The 24,186-nt window shown below is 34.7% G+C and overlaps 1 protein-coding gene across 4 annotated transcripts in view; it reads left to right on the plus strand.

Moving 5' to 3' along the window:
* The window catches only part of ATRNL1 (attractin like 1), an 839,413-nt gene that overhangs the window by 216,517 nt on the left and 598,710 nt on the right, over positions 1 to 24,186 (plus strand). For 2 of the 4 annotated variants that reach the window (XM_024254146.3, XM_054522911.2), the window contains exons 18-19: positions 4,226 to 4,444; positions 21,236 to 21,373. In XM_024254146.3, the coding sequence (XP_024109914.2) occupies positions 4,226 to 4,444; positions 21,236 to 21,373 (357 nt within the window). The remainder of the gene's footprint in view (positions 1 to 4,225; positions 4,445 to 21,235; positions 21,374 to 24,186) is intronic. The other 2 variants (XM_024254147.3, XM_054522910.2) reach the window with 2 other exon arrangements.

A 24,186-nucleotide genomic window follows, 5' to 3' on the forward strand; every position in this document is an offset into this window, starting at 1 on the left:
AGTAGTTGGGATCACAGGCGCATGCCAGCATACCTGGCTACTTTTTGTATTTTTAGTAGAAACCGGTTTCACCATGTTGGTCAGGCTGGTCTCAAACTCCTGACTTCATGATCCACCTGCCTTGGCCTCCCAAAGTGCTGGGATTACAGGCGTGAGCCACCGCGCCCGGCCGATTTTGATTTTTTAGAACTTATTGAGACTTGTTTTGCGGCCTGTCATATGGTCTATCTTGGAAAATGTTCCATATGTTGATGAGAAGAATGCATATTCTGCAGTTCTTGGGTAGAATGTTCTGTTAATATCTGTTAAGTCCATTTGTTCTAGAGTGTAATTTAAATCCAGTGTTTGATGACTTTCTGCTTTGATGATCTGTCTAGTGGAGTGTTGAAGTCCTCCACCATTATTGTGCTGCAGTCTATCTCTTTCTTAGGTCTAGTATTGATTGTTTTATGAATTTGGGAGCTCTAGTGTTAGGTGCATATATATTTTAGATTGTAATACCTTCTTGTTGCATTGAAACTTTTATCATTATATAATGAACTTCTTTTTTTTTTCTTTACTGTTGTTCCTTTAAAGTCTGTTTTATCTGATACAAGAATACCTACTCCTGCTTGCTTTTGGTTTCCGTTGGCATTGAATATCTTTTTCCACCCATTTACCTTGAGTCTATAAGAATCTTTAAATGTTAGATGTGTCTCTTGAAGATAGCAGATATTTGGTTTGTGGTTTTTCATCCATTCTACCAGTCTATGTCTTTTATGGGGAGCATTTATACCATTTACATGTAATATTAATTTTGAGATGTGGGGTACATTTCTAGTCATCATGTTGATTGTTACCTAGTTACTTTGTTTTCCTCATTGTGTTATTGCTTTATAGGCCCTGTGAGTTTTATACTTTCAAGAGGTTCTATTCTGGTGCATATTGACCTTTCATTTTAAGATTTAGAATTCTTTTTAGCTTTTCTTGTAGGGCTGGTCTGGTAGTGACAAAATCTTTAGCATTTGCTTGTCTGAGAAGGACTTTATTTCTCCTTCATTTATGAAAGTTAGTTTTGCTGGATACAAAATTATTGGCTGGCAGTTATTCTGCTTCAGGAGGGTAAAGAGAGAACCTTGATCCCTTCTGGCCTGTCAGGTTTCTGCTGAGAAGTCTACTATTAGTCTGATAAGTGTTTCTTTATAGATTATCTGATACTTTTGTCTTAGTGCTCTTAGAATTCTTTTATTCATGTTGACTTCAGAGAGAATGATGACTATATACATTGGTAATGTCGTTTGTGCAATGAATCTCTCAGGAGCTCTTTGAGCTTCTTGTATTTGGGTGTCTACATTTCTAGCAAGGCCAGGGATTTTTTTCTCAAGTTATTCCCTCAAATAAGTTTTTCAGATGTTTTTCTCTTTCTTTTCCCTCAGGAACACCAGTGATTCTTAGGTTTGGCTGTTTTACCTAACCTCGTATTTCTTGGAGACTTTGTTCCTTTTTTAAATTATTTTTTCTTTATTATTGTTTGATTGGTGTAATTCAAAAGCTTTGTCTATGATATGAGGTTTGAAATTATTTCTTCTACTTTGTCTTAGAGTAGTATTTGTCTAAGACAAAGTATTGTTAAAACTTTCCACTTGCATTTTGCAATTTTCTAAATGTGCCTTTCATTTCTAGAAGTTGGTTTTTTTAAAATGTATTATTTTGTTAAAATTTTTATTTATATCCTGAATTATTTTTTTACATTTTCTTATGTTGGTTTTCACTTTTCTCTTTTATCTCCTTGAGTAACACAGTAGTCAACCTTCTGAATTCTTTGTCTGACATTTCAAGGATTTCATCTTGGTTTGGATCTATTGCTGAAGAGCTAGTGTGATCTTTTGGCGGTATTATAAAACCCTATTTTTCATATTGCCAGAATTATTTTTCTGGTTCCTTCTTATTTCTGTAGGCTCTTATAATTATTTTTGAATTTATTTTTGATTCAGCTGTGCTTTTTTCATTTCTTTTTTTCCCCTTGAGAATGTGACTTTAATGTTTGTAGTTTATTTTAATCTAATTTGGCTCTTGGTGCTTTCAGTCATGAAGACTCTGTATAAGTTCCTTGGTCATAGAGAGCCTTTTCATGGTGGCTTTCTCAGATACTGGTTGTAGTAATGATGTGCTCCATTTATAAGCAGGTGCACTGTCTCTTGTGGGGTTGGAATGGCAGAGGTATCATGAAGCTTATTTCATTCGCCAGTGGCATGTACTTTTTTATTTATTTATTTTTTCTTTCCCCAGTATTTTATTCACTGGGTTGAACAATTCAGACTTTAGGTCGATAGGTGGTGTCCACAGGTAAAATCTGGCTGTTGCTAAAGCAGGTATCATGATCCTTTCTTAAAAAAAGATAGTTTTAAAATAAAACTTACTTTCTTAGGAAATACCTGTATAACAATATTAGAAAATTTGATTTATTCAGGGTGAGTCCCACTAAAGATTTACTTTCTCCTCACATGATATATAATACAAATCATTACACGATAGTAAATAATTGGAATGCCAAGACAATATTACTAATTAGATATTTTCCCTTATGTCCTATTGATAGCATAGTAACCCAATATACTTTTGAAAACAATTAGAATAAACTAGTTAACAATACTGTGGGCTAATTGTAATCATAGATACACAATAAATGTTTTAAACCAACAAAACTAAGGAGGGATATGGTAAATAGGAAATGTTCAGTTATCTAAGGATTTTTAAAATTGTGTCATTTAGCACTGTGTACTGTTGAAAAAATGTAAGATTTTAAAGGAAGACTGTGTCAATGAAATATTTATCTACAAATTTAAAATTAGCCACTTTTATTTAATGACTCAAAGAGTATTCTTCCTTTTTTATTTCTTATTAAGAAAATACAGGAGATGATATGTACTCTCTACCTTCCTATGAAGGTGTGAGATCCTTACCCCTCAAAGGATTGACAACTACAAATAATGTTATAATTGGTAAATTTTTAAATCCAATATTCTATTATCTGTGCACAGTCAACGATATCAAGTTCCTGATATTCACTGAGAAATTTGTGCCACTGTTTGTAGTTTTCTTGGGAATGTTTTTGTTTCCAGTAGTATTAAACACTGAGTGGCAGCTGAGCCATTAACATTATACAATGAAATTGAGTCTGCCAGAAATCTACCATTTTTTTCTTCCATTGTTTTTTCTTTCATGTGACTAGAAGACATCATTCATGATGCTGTGTATGTCTGTCACTATCTTCTATTTATAAACAATCCCGAAGACAAAATATAATATTCCTAGCTAAATAATAGTAAAAGTAACTATGTAAATATGAGAAGTCTCTCAGCTTAATGTAAGATGCTTTGGTTGTTAAGTCAAAATTTAAAACTTTCATAGCAATGGCTATGTCTACGGTGTTTGACTATAATGTCTGCTTATCTTTGGCAAACATCACCACATTCATAGGCTTTGTTGAGTCTCATAGGTTATACCTGAATCAAAAAACAAAAAGACAAAAAACCAACAACAACAAAGGTAGAGTGAGTATCTGCAAATGAGTCATGGAGTGTTATTTTATAGCCCTGAAAACTAGAATGTGTGCTCTGGTTGCCTGGCTGAAGGAGAGTACCAGGTTTTCATGTTCCCACCCAGCTTGGCTTTTTTGATGAGATTAAGTTTATTCATCACATAGTAGCCAAATACTAGTATCCTGGACCCTTGCGAGGAGCATTGTCCATAACAGGTAGTCCAAATATAGCCCAGCAATCTCAGGAAACGGGCAGACATCACTTACACTGGATGTCCACAGGCAGAATACAGAGTTCTTTCATTGAAGGTCCTTACGAGGCACAATAAGAATGGCTAACATGGCTTTATATCACAGACAATAATAAAGGTGGTCTGTAGGGCCCTAGATGAGCTCCCCAAAAGTTCTAGTACTGCCAGAATTTTCAGGGGTCTTCAATTACTGATTTTATTTTTCTCCATGTCATGGTTAACCACACCTTTTTTCACTCCTATGGCGACTTGTTTATCTCCTCTTTGTTTGTGATGTATGTTTTATTTGCTTTTAGTAATTGCTGTCTCTTAAGTATTATTGCAAAAATGTTTACATTAACTATAGATGACCTTTCATGGTTTTTATCATGATCATATTTATTTTTTATTAGCCTATAATTCTGTTTGAATGTATAGTCAGGTTAACATATTTGTCAATGTTCCTGTCACGCAGCTCAAAATTGTTCTGGATTGAGAACCTGTGGACAGTGTTTGGAACAGCCTGGATGTGGCTGGTGCAATGATCCTAGTAATACAGGAAGAGGACATTGCGTTGAAGGTTCTTCACGGGGACCAATGAAGCTTATTGGAATGCACCACAATGAGATGGTTCTTGACACCAATCTTTGCCCCAAAGAAAAGAACTATGAGTGGTCCTTTATCCAGTGTCCAGGTAATAATAATGTGATGGAAACAATTTCAGTTCCTGCTTAAGGGATCCAAGAAGGAGTTTTTTGTTCTTATAATAAAGAAAATTTAGCTTTAGAAAATAAGAACAATGAAAATGAGACTAAAATGTCAAAGATAAAAAATTATTCCGTAGACTATATCTATCTCAGTTTATGCAGGTGGTATTCTCTTTAGAATCATTAGATAGGCTAAATGAATTCATGGAATATCATGATTAGCTTTCATTTCTTTTTTAATATTTTGTTATTTAGTTTAAGTTCTGGGATACATGTGCAGAACGTGCAGGTTACATAAGTATATGTGCAACATGGTGGTTTGCTGCTCCTATTGACCCATCCTCTGAGTTCCTTCCCCTCACCCCCAGCCCCGCAACAGGCCCTGGTGCATGTTGTTCCCCTCCCTGTGTCCATGTGTTCTCATTGTTCAACTCCCACTTTGGAGTGAGAACATGCAGTGTTTCATTTTCTGTTCCTGTGTTAGTTGGCTGAGGATGATGGCTTCCAGCTTCATCCATGTCCCTGCAAAGGACATGATCTCATTAATTTTTATGGCTATGTAGTATTCCATGGTGTATACGAACCACATTTTCTATATCCAGTCTATCATTAATGGGCGTTTGGGTTGGTTCCATGACTTTGCTATTGCAAATAGTTCCATTCCATAATAAAGATACATGTGCATGTGTCTTTATAGTAGAATGATTTATATTCCTTTATGTATATACCCAGTAATGGGATTGCTGGGTCAAATGGTATTTCTGGTTCTAGATTCTTGAGGAATCACAGTGTAAAAACGAGCCTATTTCTCCACAGCCTCGCCAGCATCTATTGTTTCTTGACTTTTTAATCATCGCCATTCTGACTGGTGTGAGATGGTATCTCATTGTGGTTTTGATTTGCATTTCTCTAATGATCAGTGATGTTGAGCTTTTTTTCATATGTTTGTTGGCTGTGTAAATGTCTTATTTTGAGAAGTGTCTGTTCATATCCTTTGCCCAGTTTTTTATGGAGTTGTTCATTTTTTTCTTGTAAATTTGTTTAAGTTCCTTGTAAATTCTGGATATTAGACCTATGTCAGATGGGTAGATTGCAAAAATTTTCTCTTATTCTGTAGGTTGCCTGTTCATGCTGATGATAGTTTCTTTTGCTGTGCAGAAGCTCTGTAGTTTAATTAGATCTTATTCTAATTATTAGAATGTATATTCTGTTGATTTGGGCTGGAGAGTTTTCTAGATGTCTATTAGGTCCACTTGATCCAGAGCTGAGTTCAAGTCCTGAATATCCTTGTTAATTTTTTGTCTTGATCTGTCTAATATTGACAGTGGGGTGTTAAAGTGTCCCACTATTATTGTGTGGGAGTCTAAGTCTCTTTGTAGGTCTCTACAAACTTGTTTTTATGAATCTGGATGCTCCTGTATTGGGTGCATATATATTTAGAATAGTTAACTCTTCTTATCAATTTTGACTTTGTTGCAGCTGCTTTTGGGATTTTCATTATGAAGTCTTTGCCCATGCCTATGTCCTAAATGTTATTGCCTAGGTTTTGTTCTAGGGTTTTTTATGGTTTTGGGTTTTACATTTAACTCTTTAATCCATCTTGAGTTAATTTTTATGTAAGGTATAAGGAATGGGTCCAGTTTCAGTTTTCTGCATATGGCAAGCCAGTTTTCCCAGTACCATTTATTGAACAGGAGATCCTTTCCCCATTGCTTGCTTTTGTCAGGTTTGTTGATGATCAGATGGTTGTAGATGTGTGGTGTTATTTCTGAGGTCTCTGTTCTGTTCCATTGGTCTATGTCTGTTTTGGTTACTGTAGTCTTGTAGTATAGTTTGAAGTCAGGTAGCATGATGTCTCCAGCTTTGTTCTTTTTGCTTAGGATCGTCTTGGCTATATGGGGGTCTTCTTTGATTCCGTATGAAATTTAAAGTAGTTTTTTCTAATTCTGTGAAGAATGTCAATGATAGGTTGATGGGAATAGCATTGAATCTATAAATTACTTTGGGCAGTGTGGCCATTTTTACGATATTGATTCTTCCTCTCCATGAGATAGAATGTTTTTCCACTTGTTTATGTCCTATCTTATTTCATTGAGCAGTGCTTGCTTTGTAGTTCTCCTTGAAGAGGTCCTTCACATCCCTTGTTAGCTGTATTTCTAGGTATTTTATTCTCTTTGTAACAATTGTGAATGCGAATTCATTCATGATTTGGCTCTCTCCTTGTGTATTGTTGGTGTAAAGGAATGCTGGTGATTTTTGCAAAATGATTTTGTATCTTGAGACTTGATTGATAATCAGCTGAAGTTGATTATCAGTGTAAGTAGTTTTTGGGCTGAGATGATGGGGTTTTCTAAACTTAAAATCATGTCATCTGCAAACAAAGAAAACTTGACTTCTTCTCTTCCTGTTTGAATACCCTTTATTTCTTTCTCTTGCCTGATAGCCCTTGCCAGAACTTCTAGTACCATGTTGGATAGGAGTGGTGAGAGAGGGCATTCTTGTCTTGTACTGGTTTTCAAAGCAAATGCTTCCAGCTTTTGCCCATTTAATATGATATTGCTGTGGGATTGTCGTAAGAAGCTTTCTATTATCGAGCTATGTTCCATCAATACCTAGTTTAGTGAGAGTTTTTAACATGAAAGGATGTTGAATTTTATCAAAGGCCTTTTCTGCATCTATTGAGATAATCATGTACTTTTTGGCTTTGGTTCTGTTTATGTGAGGAGTTACGTTTATTGATTTGCATATGTTGAACTAGCCTTGCATCCCAGAGATGAAGTTGACTTCTGGTGGATAAGTATTTTGATGTGCTGTTGGATTCGGTTTGCCAGTATTTTATTGAGGATTTTCACATTGATGTTCATCAGGGAAACGGGCCAGAATTTTCTTTTTTTGTTGTGTCTCTTCCTGGTTTTGGTATCAGGTTGATGCTGGCTTCATAAAATTAGTTAGAGAGGAGTCTTTCCCTTTCAGTTGTTTGGAAGTTTCAGCAGGAATGGCACTAGCTCCTCTTTGTACCTCTGGTAGAATTTGGCTGTGAATCTGTCTGGTCCTGGGCTTTTTTTGGTTGGTAGGCTATTAATTACTCCCTCAATTTCAGAACTGTTATTGGTCTATTCAGGGATTCAATTTCTTCCTGGTTTAGTCTTGGGAGGATGTGTGTATGTGTCCAGAAATTTATCCATTTCTTCTAGGTTTTCTAGTTTATTTGCATAGGGGTGTTTATAGTATTCTCTGATGGTAGTCTATATTTCTGTGGGGTCAGTGGTCATATCCCCTTTATCATTTTTTTTATTGTGTCTATTTGATTCTTCTTTCTTTTCTTCTTTATTAGTCTAGCTAGCATTCTCTCTATTTTCTTAGTTTTTCAAAAAACCAGCTCCTGGATTCATTGATGTTTTGGAGGGTTTTTCATGTCTCTATCTGTTTTAGTTCTGCTCTAATCTCAGTTATTTCTTGTCCTCTGCTAGCTTTTGGATTTGTTTGCTGTTGCTTCTCTAGTTCTTTTAGTTGTGATGTTAAGGTATCAATTTGAGATCTTTCCAGCCTTCTCATGTGGGCATTTAGTGCTATAAATTTTTCTCTGAACACTCCTTTAGCTGTGTCCCAGAGATTCTGGTGTTTTGTCTCTTTGTTCTCATTGTTTTCAAAGAACTTCTTCTTTTGTGCGTTAATTTCGTTATTTACCCAAGAGTCATTCAGGAGCAGGTTGTTCAATTTCCATGTAAGTGTGTGGTTTTGAGTGAATTTCTTAATCCTGAGTTCTAATTTGATTGCCCTGTTGTCTGAGAGACTTTGTAATGATTTCAATTCTTTTCCATTTGCTGAGGAGTGTTTTACTTCCAATTATGTGGTCAATTTTAGAATAAGTGCTGTGTGGCACTGAGAAGAATGTATATTCTGTTGATTTGGGTTGGAGAGTTTTCTAGATGTCTATTAGGTCCACTTGATCCAGAGCTGAGTTCAAGTCCTGAATATCCTTGTTAATTTTTTGTCTTGATCTGTCTAATATTGACAGTGGGGTGTTAAAGTGTCCCACTATTATTGTGTGGGAGTCTAAGTCTCTTTGTAGGTCTCTACAAACTTGTTTTATGAATCTGGATGCTCTTGTATTGGGTGCATATATATTTAGAATAGTTAACTCTTCTTGTTGAATTGTTCTCTTTACCATTATGTAATGCCTTTTTTTTGTCTTTTTTGATCTTTGCTGATTTAAAGTCTGTTTGTCAGAGACTAGTATTGCATCCCCTGCTTTTTTTTTTTTTTAACTTTCCATTTGCTTGGTAAATTTTCCTCCATCTCTTTATTTTGAGCCTATGTGTGTCTTTGCCTATGAGATGGGTCTCCTGAATACAGCACACTGATTGGTCTTTACTCTTTATCCAGTTTGCAAGTCTGTGTCTTTTAATTGGGGGATTTAGCCCATTTACATTTAAGGTTAATACTGTTATGTGTGAATTTGATCCTGTCATCATGATGCTATCTGGTTATTTTGCACACTAGTTGATGCAGTTTCTTCATAGTGTCATTGATCTTTATATCTCGGTGTGTTTTTGTAGTGGTTGGTACCACCTTTTCCATTCCATATTTACTGCTTCTTTTAGGATCTCTTGCAAGGCAGGCCTGGTGGTAACAAAATCCCTTAGCATTTGCTTGTCTGGAAAATATTTTATTTCTCCTTTCTTATTAAGCTTAGTTTGGCTGGATATGAAATTCTGGATTGAAAATTATTTTCTTTAAGAATGCTGAATATTGGTCCCTAGTCTCCTCTGGCTTGTAGGGTTTCTGCTGAGAGGTCCACTATTAAGTCTATGGGCTTCCCTTTGTAGGTGACCTGGTCTTTTTGTCTGGCTGCCATTCACATTTTTGCCTTCATTTCGCCCTTAGAGAATCTGATGGTTATGTGTCTTTGGTTGATCTTCTCATGGAGTGTCTTAGTGGTGTTCTCTGTATTTCCTGAATTTGAATATTGGCCTGCCTTCCTAGGTTGGGGAAGTTCTCCTGGATAATATTCTGAAGTGTATTTTCCAGCTTGTTTTCATTCTCCCTGTCTACTTCAGGTACTCCAATCAATTGCAGGTTTGGTTTCTTTATGAGGTCCCATATTTCTTGGAAGCTTTGTTTCTTTTCATTCTTTTTTTCTGTAGTCTTGTCTGCATGCCTTATTTCAGCAAGGTGGTCTTCAAACTCTTTTATTTTTTCTTCCGCTTCATCACTTCGGCTATTGATACTTGTGTTTGCTTCATGAAGTTCTTGTGCTGTTTTTTTTTCAGCTCCATCAGATATTTATGTTTCTCTCTAAACTGGTTATTCTAGTTAGCAGCTCCTCTAACCTTTTATCAAGGTTCTTAGCTTCCTTTAGCTCAGCGTAGTTTTTTATTACCTGCCTTCTGAAGCCTACTTCTGTGAATTTGTCCATCTCATTGTCTGTCCAGTTCTGCACCCTTGCTGGAGAGATGTTGTGATCATTTGGAGGAGAGTAGGCACTTTGGCCTTTTGGGTTTTTGTCATTTTTGTTGTTGTTGTTGATTCTTTCTCATCTTCTTGAGTTTGTCTAATTTTGAGTTTGAGTTTCAGTTTGTCTGTTTTCTTTGAGGCTGTTTACCCTTGGATAGGGTTTTTTTGTGGGGCCTTTTTTTGTTGTTGTTGCTTTCTGTTTGTTTTTCTTTCAATGATCAGGTCCCTCTTATGTAGGACTGCTGTGGTTTGCTGGGGGTTCACTTCAGCCCCTATTCATCTGCTTCACTCCTACACCTGGAGATATCACTCAAGGAGACTGGAGAACAGCACAGATGGGTTCCTGCGCCTTTTTCTGGGATCTCTGACCTTGAGGGTCAGCAAGTCTGTGTCTTTTAAGTGGGGAGTTTAATTTGTTTACCTTAAAAGTTACTATTTGATATGTGAGAGCTTATTTATGGCACTTTGTTAATTGATTTATGGTTGTTTTATATATCCTTTGCTCATTTCTCTCTTATTGTTTATCATTGTGGTTTTTTAGTATTCTGTAGTGGTAGCATTTGAGTCCTTTCTCTTTCTTATTTGTGTCCTTGCTTCATCAGGGAGTTTTATACTTTCATTTGTTTTTATGATGGCAAATATTGTCCTTTCACTTCCTGAAGCATCTGTTTCAGGACTTGCTAGTGGTAATGAATTCCCTGTTTTTGCTTGTCTGAACATAGCTATCATAATACTGAAGGGGGAAAGCTGAAAGCTTTTTTTTTTTTTTTAAGAACTGGAACAACACAGGGATGCCCACTTGCACCACTCTTGTTTAACATAGTACTGAAAGTCTTCAGACAGAGCAATTAGGCAAAAGCAAGAAATTAAATGGATCTAAATTGGAAAGAAGGGAGTCAAATTGTACCTGTTTGCAGGTTACATAATCTTATATGTAGAAAAGCATAAAGATTCTATCAAGAAACTGTTAGTACTGACAAATGAATTCAGTAAAGTTACAGAATGCCTAATCAACACACAAAAATCAGTAGCATTTTCATACATGAACAATGACTAGGAGAAAAGGAAATCAAGAAGGTAATACCATTTACAGTAGCTACAAATAATTAAAATACTTAGGAATAAATTTAACCAAGGAGATGAAAGACCTAGAAACCTTTAACATATACATTTTAACTTGTTAAAATATTTTTCAGATTTGTATTACTACCGGTGACATATAATAATGTTATTCATATAGGTCTATTCTTTTTCTTCATTTTTGTCTTATTTTTGCTACTACATCTATATATGTTGTGGACCCAACAGTACTTTATTAAAATGATTACTTTATATAATTTTATATCTTTTAAAGAATTTGAGTGATGAAAGGAGGGCAAGTATATATTTATAGCTTTTATTATATTAATCTTTTTACCATTTCTGGTTTTCTTTATTTGTTCCCATGGCTCCAAACCATCAGGTATCGTGTCTTTAGCCCAATACAGGTTTTCTTGACTCACTTATTTTGTGCTTTTATTGGCAAACATGTTACATTTTTATGGTTATAGGACAAATAATACCATTATATACATATATTTAAAAATAATTCCTTAAAAATATCAGGTAATAGAAAAAAGGAAAATAAATATGCATTTCCTATTTTTATTATTACACAATAATTACCAGTACTGTTTCTTCTTTTTGCATGGAGTTGAACTACCGTCTGGGTCACTTGCTTTCCTTGAACAACTTCCTTTAGTATTTCTTGTATGGCTGGCCTTCTAGCATCTAATTCTCCTAATTTTTTAATATTTAGGAATGTCATTATTTCTCTAATTTTTTTAAAGGTAGCTTTGCTTGATAGAGGATTCTTAGTTAGCATTGTTCTTTTGAGTATATATTATTATACTGCTTACTGGCCTCTATTATTTCTGATTTAAAATCAGTTGTTAATCTTATTGGGCTTTTTTGCAAGTGAGAAATGATTTTATCTCTTTCTTCTTTCAAGATTTTGTCCTTGTTGTTGCTTTCATCATTTTAATTATAATGGGTCTTTTTGTGGATCTCTTTGTGTTTGTCCTATTTAGAGTGTTTTAGGTTTCTTGGATGTGTAAGTTAATGTTTTTCATCAAATTTGAGTTTTCAGAAACGATGTTTTCAAATAATTTTTATTTTCTTTTCTTTCTCCCTCCTCTCTTTCCAGTGTTTCTATTATTCATGTGATGGTAAAATTAATGATATCCCATATGTTTTTCCAAGCTCTGCTTACTTTTCTCCATTCCTAGTTCTCTCTGTATTTTAGATTACATAATCTGTCAGTCTATCTTTAAGCTTGCTGATTATTTCTCTACCAGTTCAGATCTTCTGTTGAATTCTTCTAGTGTATGTTATTGTACGTTTCTACTTCATTTGTTTTTTCTTAAAAATTTTTATTTCTTTGTTGATATTCTCTATTTGATGAGACATTGTCATCATACCCTTCTTCTTCAGGCATGATTTCTCCCTCCACTCCCTTCCCCTCCCCTCCCCTCCCCTCCCCTTCCCTTCCCATTTATTTGTTGAGACAGAGTTTCACTCTTGTTGCCTAGGCTGGAGTGCAATGGCGGGATCTCAGCTCACTGCAACCTCCGCCTCCTGGGTTCAAGCAATTCTCCTGCCTCAGCCTCCTGAGTAGCTGGGATTACAGGCACGTGCCACCACACCTGACTAATTTTGTATTTTTAGTAGAGATAGATTTTCGCTGTGTTGGCCAGGCTGTCCTTCAACTCCTGACCTCAGGTGATCTGCCCACCTTGGCCTCCCAAAGTGCTGGAATTACAGGCATGAGCCACCGTGCCTGGCCCCTTATTTTTTATATCTTTAATTATTTTTGAATATTTTTATCTCTTTTTTTTTTTTTTCTGAGACAGAGTCTCACTCTGTTGCCCAGGCTGGAGTGCAGTGGCACGATCTCGGCTCACCGCAAGCTCCGCATCCTGGGTTCACGCCATTCTCCTGCCTCAGCTTCCCAAGTAGCTGGAACTACAGGTGCCCGCCACCACGCCTGGCTAATTTTTTGTATTTTTAATAGAGACAGGGTTTCACCATGTTAGCCAGGATGGTCTCGATCTCCTGACCTCGTGATCTGCCCGCCTCAGCCTCCCAAAGTGCTGGGATTACAGGTGTGAGCCACCGCACCCAACCTATTTTTATCTTTTATGTGTCTTCTTTGTTTAAATCAACTCTCTCTCTTTTTTTAATATCCCGGTTTTTATGGTGTTTTTGAATTTTTTATTTTGAGATTTAATTTAGAATTTTTTTTTCTCTTCCATGTCAGGGTTTGGCAAACCAAGGTCGGTAGGCCAAATCTGGTCTGCTGCAGATTTATGTAAAGGATGTTTTATCAAAGTAAAACTCTACCCAGTTATTTGTGTATTATGTTTGTTTGCTTTTGCACTACAGTTGCAGAAAGGAATAGTTGTGATAGAGACTGGCCTGCAAAGCATAAAATGCTATCTAGTCTTTTATGTAAAAAAAGTTTTACCAATTCCTTTCTTGTAGTATATTTGTATGACCTGGGTTGTGGATGTATCTACAAGGGCCATTTACATCTGCTTTTACAATATCTGTGGGTTTTTTTTTTGTTTTCAGAGCAGGTTTGTATTAATATTTTACTTGGTGGTTTGTTCACCAAATGTATGATGTGAGTTTAAGATTACCATATAAGCCTGACATATCCTTTAAGTTCTCACAAGTGATGTTTTTCTTTCATAAACATATCCCAGGGGACTTGAAATTCTTTTCTGCTTTTTGTAGAGCTTGTGATGTGTTTTAATACCTTTTTCATACATAGTGTCTCCAGTTGATAGGATCACTTTATGAACATGGTTCAGTTTAGCTTGCTTCCTTTAGGATGCCAAAAATTATATCCTCTTGTTCTGCTGGATTTTGGAACCCATGCCTCCTAGTTCTTATTCGTCTATTCTACATATAGTAAAATTTGGTCGCTAGCTCAAACTTAGCTTTACTATTCTTATTTTGAATCTGTGCTTCATTTCTAGCATCTGATAATTCCCATTTCTTTTAAAGTGGTATATGTATTGAAAAAATGCTTTGGGTAAATTTTTGTCTTAAATTTCTGTGTATATTTTTAAAATTTATTAAGATTGTCACAAAGATATTTTTAAATGTTGCGCATCTGTTGCAGAGTAACTATTTTTCAAAACTATGTACTTATTTGCACATCAAATGCTGAGTTGTCATTATATTTTATTTTGATTTTTTTCTGTTTGTGTGTCCATAAATGAGGAGCCATCTGGAGTGGTTTTAAAATTTAGAGAAAATAGAATGGATGACTTCTCTTTAGTTTTATTTATATTCCATAGCTACTGAGATATTAGATGAGATTAGAACCTTTCAAGCAACAATGTAACCTCAACACTCTTATGTGCAAGCTTACATTACCTGTCGATCTAACACTCTTTTGGTAGTGGGGAATAGAACATAACCATAGGCTTACTAATATATCATTTTCTTGTTGTTATTTGATACAGCCATTATGCCTGGGTCCCTTTTTCTATAATATACTTTCTCCTTTGCCATTGCTACCATAGTAGTTATAAGGTGTGACAATTACCAGACTTTTTTCACCAGATATTTTTTCTGCAGTTAGGTCTAAAGTATACTGGCTTTCTGCATCATATGTAGACCATGTCAGGCTTCCTTGATTTATACTTTCCACCAGATGGATGAAGGAATACCAGTGATATGCTTCTTGACTGCCCTGTGACTAACCTTTGTTTTCAGAATTTTTCTTACTCAGGAAAGGAGGGTTGAGTGGCATTTTGCTAGGGAACCTCTTTTATCATCAAGAGGTATTATAGATTAATACCTTCTAGTTTTGTTCATGTAGGTCACCATAATGCCTATCATTGCTGGTACATTTACTTATTATTTTACTGTTAATCTGTGAGGGAGATGTTAGATATGAGTGCTAAATTTAGCTGTCTTATTCAGATGTTAAAACATTTTTTTTAAATGATTCTTCCAAATGGCCAGAAATTTCATGAAGTTGTTACAGTAACCCATTTCTTACTTTAAATCTTCTGGTAAGTCTTTACATGTAGTGGGCACTCAATAAATTTTGTTTTTACCTGAGTGAATTAATTAGTGGTGTCGCAGAGTAAATTTTCTATGAAACAATACCTTAAGCTTTTAAGGATAGTGTTATAAAATTAAAGTTTTTAATAACATTATTGTAAAGATAATATTAATTTATTATAGACAATTGGTAATACAGAAAAATCTCACTATAGTAAGATACCCATCAGCTTTTCCATAAGCATATTTATACATTTCATCACAAAATTGTCATTATGTTAAATTGAAACAAAATATGCACATGTTTCACGGGTTCAATGCGATGTTTTAATACAGGTATACGTTGTATAGTGGTCGAATCATGGTAATTAACATATCTATTACCTTAAACATTTATAATGTCTTTGTTGTGAGAACATTCAGAATCCTCTCTTGTAGCTATTTGAAATGCATTATTGTTAGCTATAATCACCTTACTACTGTTCTTGTACTCTATTGCATAGTAGGTATTCCTCCTATGTGTAACATTGTATGCATTAACCAACATGTCCCTATCTCCCCCTCCTCCTATTCTCTCCAGTTTCTTGTAATCATCATTATACTCTTAATGTCTCTGAGATCTTTTTTTTAAAGAAACCATATATGACTGAGATCATGTGGTGATTGTCTTTCTGTGCCTGGCTTATTTCACTTAAGAAAATGTCATCTAAACTCATCCATGTTGTCCCAAATGATGGGATTTTATTTTTTTATGGAGCTTTTTCATGGCTGAAGAATATTTCATTGTGTGTGTGTGTGTGTGTGTGTGTGTGTGTGTGTGTGTATTTATTTATTTATTTATTCACACTTTATCCATCTGTGTTTAGTATTTAGGTTGATCCTATATTTTGGCTATTGTGTGTAGTGCTGCAATATATTAATACATTGAGGTGCTGATGTCTCTTCATCATACTGATTTTATTTCCTTTGGATATACACCCAGTAGTGGGCTTGCTGGATCATATAGTATTATATTTTTATTTTTTTGAGAAACCTCCAACTGTTTTTGATGTACCAATTTATATTCCCATAGAAAATGTATAGAGTTCCCCTTTCTCCACATACATGCCAGCATTTGTTTTTTTCACTGTCAATTTTATAATTTACCCATGGCTGTTTAGGAGCATGTTCTTTAATTTCTATCTATTTGTACAGTGTTTGAAGTTCCTTCTCTTTTCTTCTAGTTTTATTTCATTATGGTCAGAAAAGATACTTCATATGATTTTTGATATATTTACTTCATTAAGACTTTTTTCCTAACATATTAGCTAACCTGAAGAATGTTGCATACGCATTTGAGAAGAATGTGAATTCTGCAGCTTTTGGATGGAATATTTTGTATATGTGAAGTCATTTTTGTCTTAAATTCAGTTTATGTCCAGTGTTTCCTTATTTATTTTCTGTCTTGATGATCGGTCGATTGCTGAGAGTTGGGTGTTAACATTCCCCTACTATCGTTTTGCTTTCTATACCTCCCTTTGGATCTATTAATGTTTGCTTTCTATATTAAGTTACTCCAATGTGCATTCCATATAAATTCTCAATTGTTCTATCCTCTTGTATTGATCCCTTTATCAGTAAGTATTGACCTCATTTATCTCTTTGTATAGTTTTTGACTTGAAGTCTATTTTGTCTAATAGAAGTATAGTTAATCCTGCTTACTTTTCCATTTGCATGCAATATGTTTTGCATCTCATTACTTGAAGTCTATGCACATTCTTAAAGGTGAATTGAATCTTTTGTTGGCAGTATGTAGTTGGGTCTTGTTTCTTTATTCATTGACTCACTGTTGTCTTTTATTTGGAGAATTTAAGCCCTTTACATTCAAGGTAATTATTGGAAGGTAAGGATTTTGTACTGCCGTATTGCTACTTGTTTTCTAGTTGTTTTGTAGAACATTTCTTTCTTTCTTCTTCTCTTACTGCCTCCCTTTGTGTTAAGTGATTTTCTCTAGCAATATGATTTGATTTCTTGCTTTTTATTTTTAGTGTATATATTGTAGGCTTTTGGTTTTTGCTTACCTTGAGCCTAACAAAAAACATCTTATCATTTTAAAAGGCTATTTTGTATTGATAAGTTAATTTTGGTCAGAAAAAAAGGAAAAACCCACTCTATTCTTTAACTTCATTACTCTTCTACATTTTGCATTTTTGATGTCATAATTTACATCTTATATTGCTTATCCCTTAACCAAATCATTTTAGTTGTTATTATTTTTATTTGCTTTGTTTTTTAACCTTCCTAATAAGGATATAATTGTTTCTTGACCCATGATTACCATATTAGAGTATTCTGAATTTGTTTAGATACTTGTTTTTACCTGTCACTTTTATAGTTTTGAACGTTTTTTTGTTACACATTAGGATTATTATTTTTTCTTTTAGTTCGAACAACTCCTTTCAGTATTTTTTTGTAATGTAGTTCTGGTTACAAAGGTTTTCTTCAGCTTTTGTTTATCTGGGAATGTCTTTAGTCTTTATTTCTAATGAATAAGTTTGCTCTATACAGTATTCTTGGCAGGCAGTTTTGTTGTCTTTGAATATGTCATTCCGCTCTCTCCTGGCCTGTGGGGTTTCTCCTGGTAACTCTCCTGTCAGGCATATTGGAATTCCTTTATGTGTTATTTGCTTTTTTTTTTTTTTTCTCATGCTGCTTTCAGTGTTCTCTGTCTTTGACTTTTGAGAGAGTGGTTATATATGTCTTAGGGTTATCTTATTTGGATTGAATCTGTTTTGTTACCTTTCACCTTTCTGTACTTGAATATTTATATCTTTCTTCAGGTTGGGACATTTTCTGTTATTATTTTTTTAAATAAGCTTTCTTCCCCATTTTCATTTTTTATTCTTTTTTGAACACTAATGATACACAGATTTACTCTTTTGACACTGTTTCATAGAACCTCGGTGTTTTTTTCATTGCTTATCTTTTTTCTTCTCTGAGTGTGTATTTTCCAATAGCTTGTTTTTGAAATCAGTGATTCTTCTGCTTTGTAATTCTGCTATTGATGTACTTTATTGCATTTTTTTTTTTTTTGATGGAGTCTTGCTCTGTTGCCCAGGCTGTAGTGCAGTGGTGCGATCTCGGCTCACTGCAACCTCTGCCTCCTGGATTCAAGCCATTCTCCTACCTCAGCCTCCCAAGTAGCTGGGACTACAGGCGCCTGCCACCACGCCTGGCTAATTTTTTTGTATTTTTAGTAGAGATGGGGTTTCACCATGTTAGCCAGGATCATCTCAATCTCCTGACCTTGTGATCTGCCCGCCTCGGCCTCCCACAGTGCTGGGATTACAGGCGTGTAGCCTGCATTTTTCATTTCATTTATTAATATTTTTAGCTCCTGGATTACTGTTTGATTTTTTAAAATTATTTCAATTTGTTTGTTGAATTTCTCTAACAAATTCCTCATTTGTTCCTCTGTGTTGTATTGACATTGCTGATTTTTCTTAAAACAGCTATATTTTAATTCTTTAATTGCCTATGATTTATGTGCATATGTTTAGGATTAGTAATTGGCACCTTGTTTTGGGAATTTATGAGGCCATCTTTTCCAAGCTAATCTTATTTCTTCTTTACATGTGTCTCTGTATGTTTATTGACGAACTAGGTATTTTTTTCCAGTCTTTGCAGTCTGGATTTGTTTGTGACTGTTCTATTTCGGTGGGCTTGTTGACATATTCTGAGCATACTGACTCTTGTATTTCATTTTAGTGCTAGAAGGTGCCCTGAGCCCAGCTTTGACATGATTGTCTAATGCAGGATCCAAACTCATTGTGATCATGGGAGATCCACATTGGGTGCCCAGGCCACGTAAGAGATCAGGGTCAGACCCTCACGTGTGAAGGATTGTAGACCATCCATCTGACATTGTGGCACTCATAAACATTCTCTGTGGTGTGGCATCCTCTCTGCCAGGGATGGTAAGCCACTGCCAAGTTCTCTGTGCTGCCTGTTACCAGCCCTACTCTTTCTTTTTTCCATAAGTGGCCTCAGGTGGTTCAGCCCCATTGTACTTGTGGTGCTCTTCATGGGCTGATGCAGAAGCAAATCTCCCATAAAGGGATTCAGGATGGTAGAGAAGCATAATGCCTACCTCCAGCTTCCTCTTTTGAGTGTAGAATCCCTGAGTCCTGGAGGCCTTTCTGCATATAGTACTCTAAGGGCTTGGGGATGGGTATTGTGGTTACAGAAAACTGATTCTCTTACCATCCAGCCATACTTTTACTAGTCTGTAGTCTGGAGAGGCTTCACAGCCTTACTTGTGCATTCAGGTTTTTTTTTAGCCCTCATGAAGGCAATTGTGTGTGTGGGTGGTTGTTCAAATTGATGTTTCTTCATGGGTATAATTGTTGGAGAAACCTATTTTGCTGTTTGCTCTGCTTCCTTGAGTTTAACATTGCGATCTTTCTAAATATAATGCTCTGTATTAATTGCTTCTCTTAATTTGTCATGAACATTATTCCTTGCTATTAAATTTTCTAATTGTTTCATAATGTAATATGGAGTTTAAAAACATATTATAATTTTTCTCAATTTCATAAAGAGGATGATGACCATTTTTTCATAATTGCATATTCTTTCTATAATGCGTTACAATAGAGTTGCACCTCTAAGAATTTCTGTTAAGTATATGGTTTTACTCTTTTGTTTGTCTGTTTCTTCACATGCTAATTCGTTTTGATGATCCCATGCTAGCCTCTTGGGAATTCCTCTCACTTTCAGATTTTCTGAATATAAGAGGCAGTTTTACATGCTATTTAATATCTGGTTTTTTTTTACATTCAGTGTTCCATATACGTATTTGTTTCTGTCGTTGATTAGCTGTGTGACTTTGTGTAGTTGCTTAACCCAGATTTCCCCATCTTAGAATCAGTCCTGACCACAGCAACTTCCACATAGCATTGTTTTGAAGATTAAATAATAAAATTCATGTGTACAATTTGGTCCTCTGTCTGGCCAAGGCATGGTGTTTACAGTGTTTAAAAATTGATGCTTATGTACACTTACCAATCAGAACAGATACCAACTACAAACAATTGGCATCAGCAGAATATTGGCTTTCCTCATGGAGTGAGAGAGAGCTCAGTTAAATGCTATTTGCTATCATAGTTGTAATAAGTAAAAATAATCATGAGGGTGACAATTAAGATGATTTTTGGCCAAGCAGTTACCAGACTAAGTTAATATTATGTCCCAAATAGGCACAAAGAGCATAACCTTTCATATATGAACTTTATTCTGAAATTTTTGTATTCTGCTGTAATATTAACATCGAAACATGGAAGTCTCAGTTACACAGATATAGAAACAATCTCATACTTTATATTTCATTCTGTTTAGTTCAAACTTAAATAGACTTTCAGTTAAATCTTGAAGTTTTTCTTACCTAAAGAAGATACACATTTATGCAAATTAATTCAAAAGTACTTTTTTTTTTTTTTTTGAGATGGAGTCTTGCTCTGTTGCCCAGGCTAGAGTGCAGTGGCATGATCTCGGCTCACTGCAACATCTGTCTCCCAGGTTCAAGCGAATTCTCCTGCCTCAGCCTCCCGAGTAGCTAAGATTACAGGCATGCACCACCATGCCCAGCTAATTTTTTTGTATTTTTAGTAGAGACGGGGTTTCACCAAGTTGGCCAGGCTGGTCTCGAACTCCTGACCTCAAGTGATCTGCCCACCTCGGCCTCCCAAAGTGCTGGAATTACAGGCGTGAGCCACCACGCCTGGCTCAAAAGTACTATTTTTATTAATTTTACTATTAGTTTACTTTATTCTAGTTAGAATCTATTGCCACACAATTTTCTATATTGATTGATTCTTTATTATTATGTGTTAATATAATTAAGATGAATTTTAGCATTCTTTATCAAAGTTATAGTATTTAGCCTTGTGTTTATATAACTTAACAGACATACTATTCTTATGAATTTTTAAGGATTATGCTAAAGATTTTTCCCTCTTTAGCTATAACTTTTATGTTCCAGTTCATCTTTAACCATGGCATTGTAAAGAGGTTAAGGTAAAATTTCAACACATGATTTATGGTACACACTGTCTTGCACAAAACTTTGGGCTATATGTGTTATTAATTTTTAAACAAAACTTGGAAGATGCTCTTTGGACATTTTTACAATCCAGCTTTTTAGGATACATTCTTTGTTTTGATAGCTATTATACTTGATATTATGTTAGATATTTGTAATACTTTTTACTGTTTCCTTTAGCTTGCCAGTGTAATGGACATAGCACTTGCATCAATAATAATGTGTGCGAACAGTGTAAAAATCTCACCACAGGAAAGCAGTGTCAAGATTGTATGCCAGGTTATTATGGAGATCCAACCAATGGAGGACAGTGCACAGGTAAGTTTCTTTTAAGCAAATTTTAGTGTATTTTTACTAAAGGAAAAGATAATTAAGAAAGCAGCGCCTGTTATGGAGAATATATATTACTACAGAAAATTTTTTACTCAGTTTTAATATGTTTTCTAAAGTAATACGTATTAGAAACTGTGAACTATAAAAATTCTGTAATATGCTTGATTTAAAAATATTCCTTTTTCTTATTTCAAAATGAATGCATGTTTCTTATTGTAATTTATCAAATACAGATTAAATAGAAGAAAAAATAACCTACTGTCTCACTATTCAAAAATAATCATTGCTGATAGTTTTTTTTAATAAGTACTAATTTATTGTTTTGACTTCAGAAATAATAATTAAAAGTTAAATGTGTTTAACTTAGATCAGGTAAGATTTTTATTGCACAGGGTGGCAGTATAGGATAGTATTTAGGAGAGTATGGGTTTGGAACCAGTTCTGGGCTGAAATCCCAACTCTGTCACTGTTCAAATGTATGACCTTGGTTCATTAACCTCTCAGTGTCTTATTTTTCCCATATGTAAAATGGAGATGATAATAATTCACTGAGTTGTTTTAAAGGTCAAATGAGATTATATGTAATATAGGCCTTAGGAATTGAAGCACATAAAAAAGAGCATTATAAATGCTAGCCATAATCATCACATTCTAGTTTACTAAATCCTGCTTTCCTCCATCTTCCTCTCTATTCTGCCACTTCTTTCTCCTACTTTGTAAATAATATTTGGCCTTTAAATATAATTTCCTTTTAAAGTAGAATTTAATAGAAATCCTTCATTATCTCTAGATTGGAACTTTTCTTTTAAATTTTTAATCTACCGTCTCTAAATGGAGTTTGCCTGCATAGCACCCACAGAAATATGTTTTTGGCTGTGAAGATGTGAGGAATTGGAGGGAGTGGAGTCTGACTCTGGTTGGATAATTTTTTTTTAACACTAGCTGCATATTAGAACCAGCTGGAAAGCTTTTAAAAATATGGATGTCTGGGCCACTTTCTAAAACAGTTAAATCATTATCTGGGTTGTGGTTGTAGGATGATTCTTAGGTAATTGTTCTTTTTAAATGTTTCCCAAGTGACTAATATGCACTCAGAGTTGAGACATATGGGGAATGATGAACTGATTCAACCTTTGAGTCAACAAAATTGTGCAGCTAATACAGTTGTACCTTGGTATCCATGTGGATTAATTCCAAGACCTTTCCTGTGTACCAACATCTGCAGATGGTGAAGTCCCTTACATAGTGGTGTAGTATTTGCATATAACTGATGCATATCCTCCTGTGTACTTCAAATCATCTTTAGTTGTAATTCCTAATACAATGCCTACATTTCACTTCATTCACATGGATTCAAAGTATACTTGGTGCATGGCAAATATAAATTTTGCATTTTGGAATTTGGGGAATTTTTTTCTGAATATTTTTGATCTGCTGTTGGTTGAGTTCACGGATGTGGAACCCATCAGTAAGGAGGGCCTACTGTAGTATGTTGGGTGACAAATAAAGATAGGTGAATGGAAGTTTTGTGTTATGCAGTGCTCTGATCCATTTGAAGCTCTAATACAGATGCATTGGCTCACATTTAGCATTTTTTATATCCTAGGCACTGTACTAATAGCTTTATTGTCATTATTTTATATTAGCTTTACAAAACTGTATGGTATTACTTTGATCCTCATTTTACATGTGGACACAAATATTTAATGCACAAAGAAGTTATCTAAAATACCCAAGATCATATTGCTAGTTAGAGCAAGAAAATGTCTCATTCCTAAACCTCGCTCTTAACTGTTAATGCAGGAGTTATGTTAATATGGACCAGGAAGATCCAGTTGTTCTCACCTAAAAGCCACAGCTTAGTGCTCTGTCCAGTGGATACATAAGGTGCAGTAATTATGGGCCAAGTGGAATCCACAAAATTTAGAGTCTACATACTAGACTACATACTAGAGTCATAGTGTTTTTTAATTTTATGTTTCTAAAAAGACCAAGGTTTTCAAGACAAGCTCTTTCTAAAGTGTTTTAGTACCGAATTTTCCGTGGCCATACATTTTATTGGAGAAAGTGCATGTTTCAGATAGGTTATGTGTGTTAATGTATTGATTGCATAATTTGAAGAAAAAATATACTATGAGATGTTTTCATTCACATTACAATTTGTGTGTCTCTGTAAACTGTCATGTATTTAATATAAAATTGTGGTATGTTTTATTTTACTTTTATGAAAATTATTTTAGATATATTTTCCAACATATTTTCTTTTTTTTTTTTTTTTTTTTTTTTTAATCAAAGCAGAAACTGTTTATTTTTAGAAAGGACAACAAATAGTACAAATAAAGCCCATGGCAGACTGATGCTTCCCATACAGTAATGCTATTTAGATGTACAGAGTATCAACATCTTTGACATTAAGTAAGAAAGATAATCATTGCTTTAACTAAATAAGTCTTCAGTGAAATCTACGGCAATTTAGAGCTATTTCTTGTCACAAATTATTTAGGGGCATAGTTTGTCCAAATGGAACTTGTGTTTCTTCCAACTATTTTCATGTTACTTCTCAAAAACAGATTGTTGAATGGATTTACTCATTAACAGAAGTCTCAATAGGCCAACTCCAGAAAATAACAAATAGAGAGAGAAAAAATGGAAGAGTAAATTGAGTTTGAATTTTTAATGCTATGCATATCAAACTTAGGAGTAGTTAACCATATGCCAAAAAATCTGTGGTTTCTTGATAACATTAATGAAGTCACACTCAAATAACATTATCTCATTAAAATTATCACTTAAGCCTT

Source organism: Pongo abelii, chromosome 8 (assembly GCF_028885655.2).
Source record: "Pongo abelii isolate AG06213 chromosome 8, NHGRI_mPonAbe1-v2.0_pri, whole genome shotgun sequence".
Lineage (NCBI taxonomy): Eukaryota > Metazoa > Chordata > Mammalia > Primates > Hominidae > Pongo > Pongo abelii.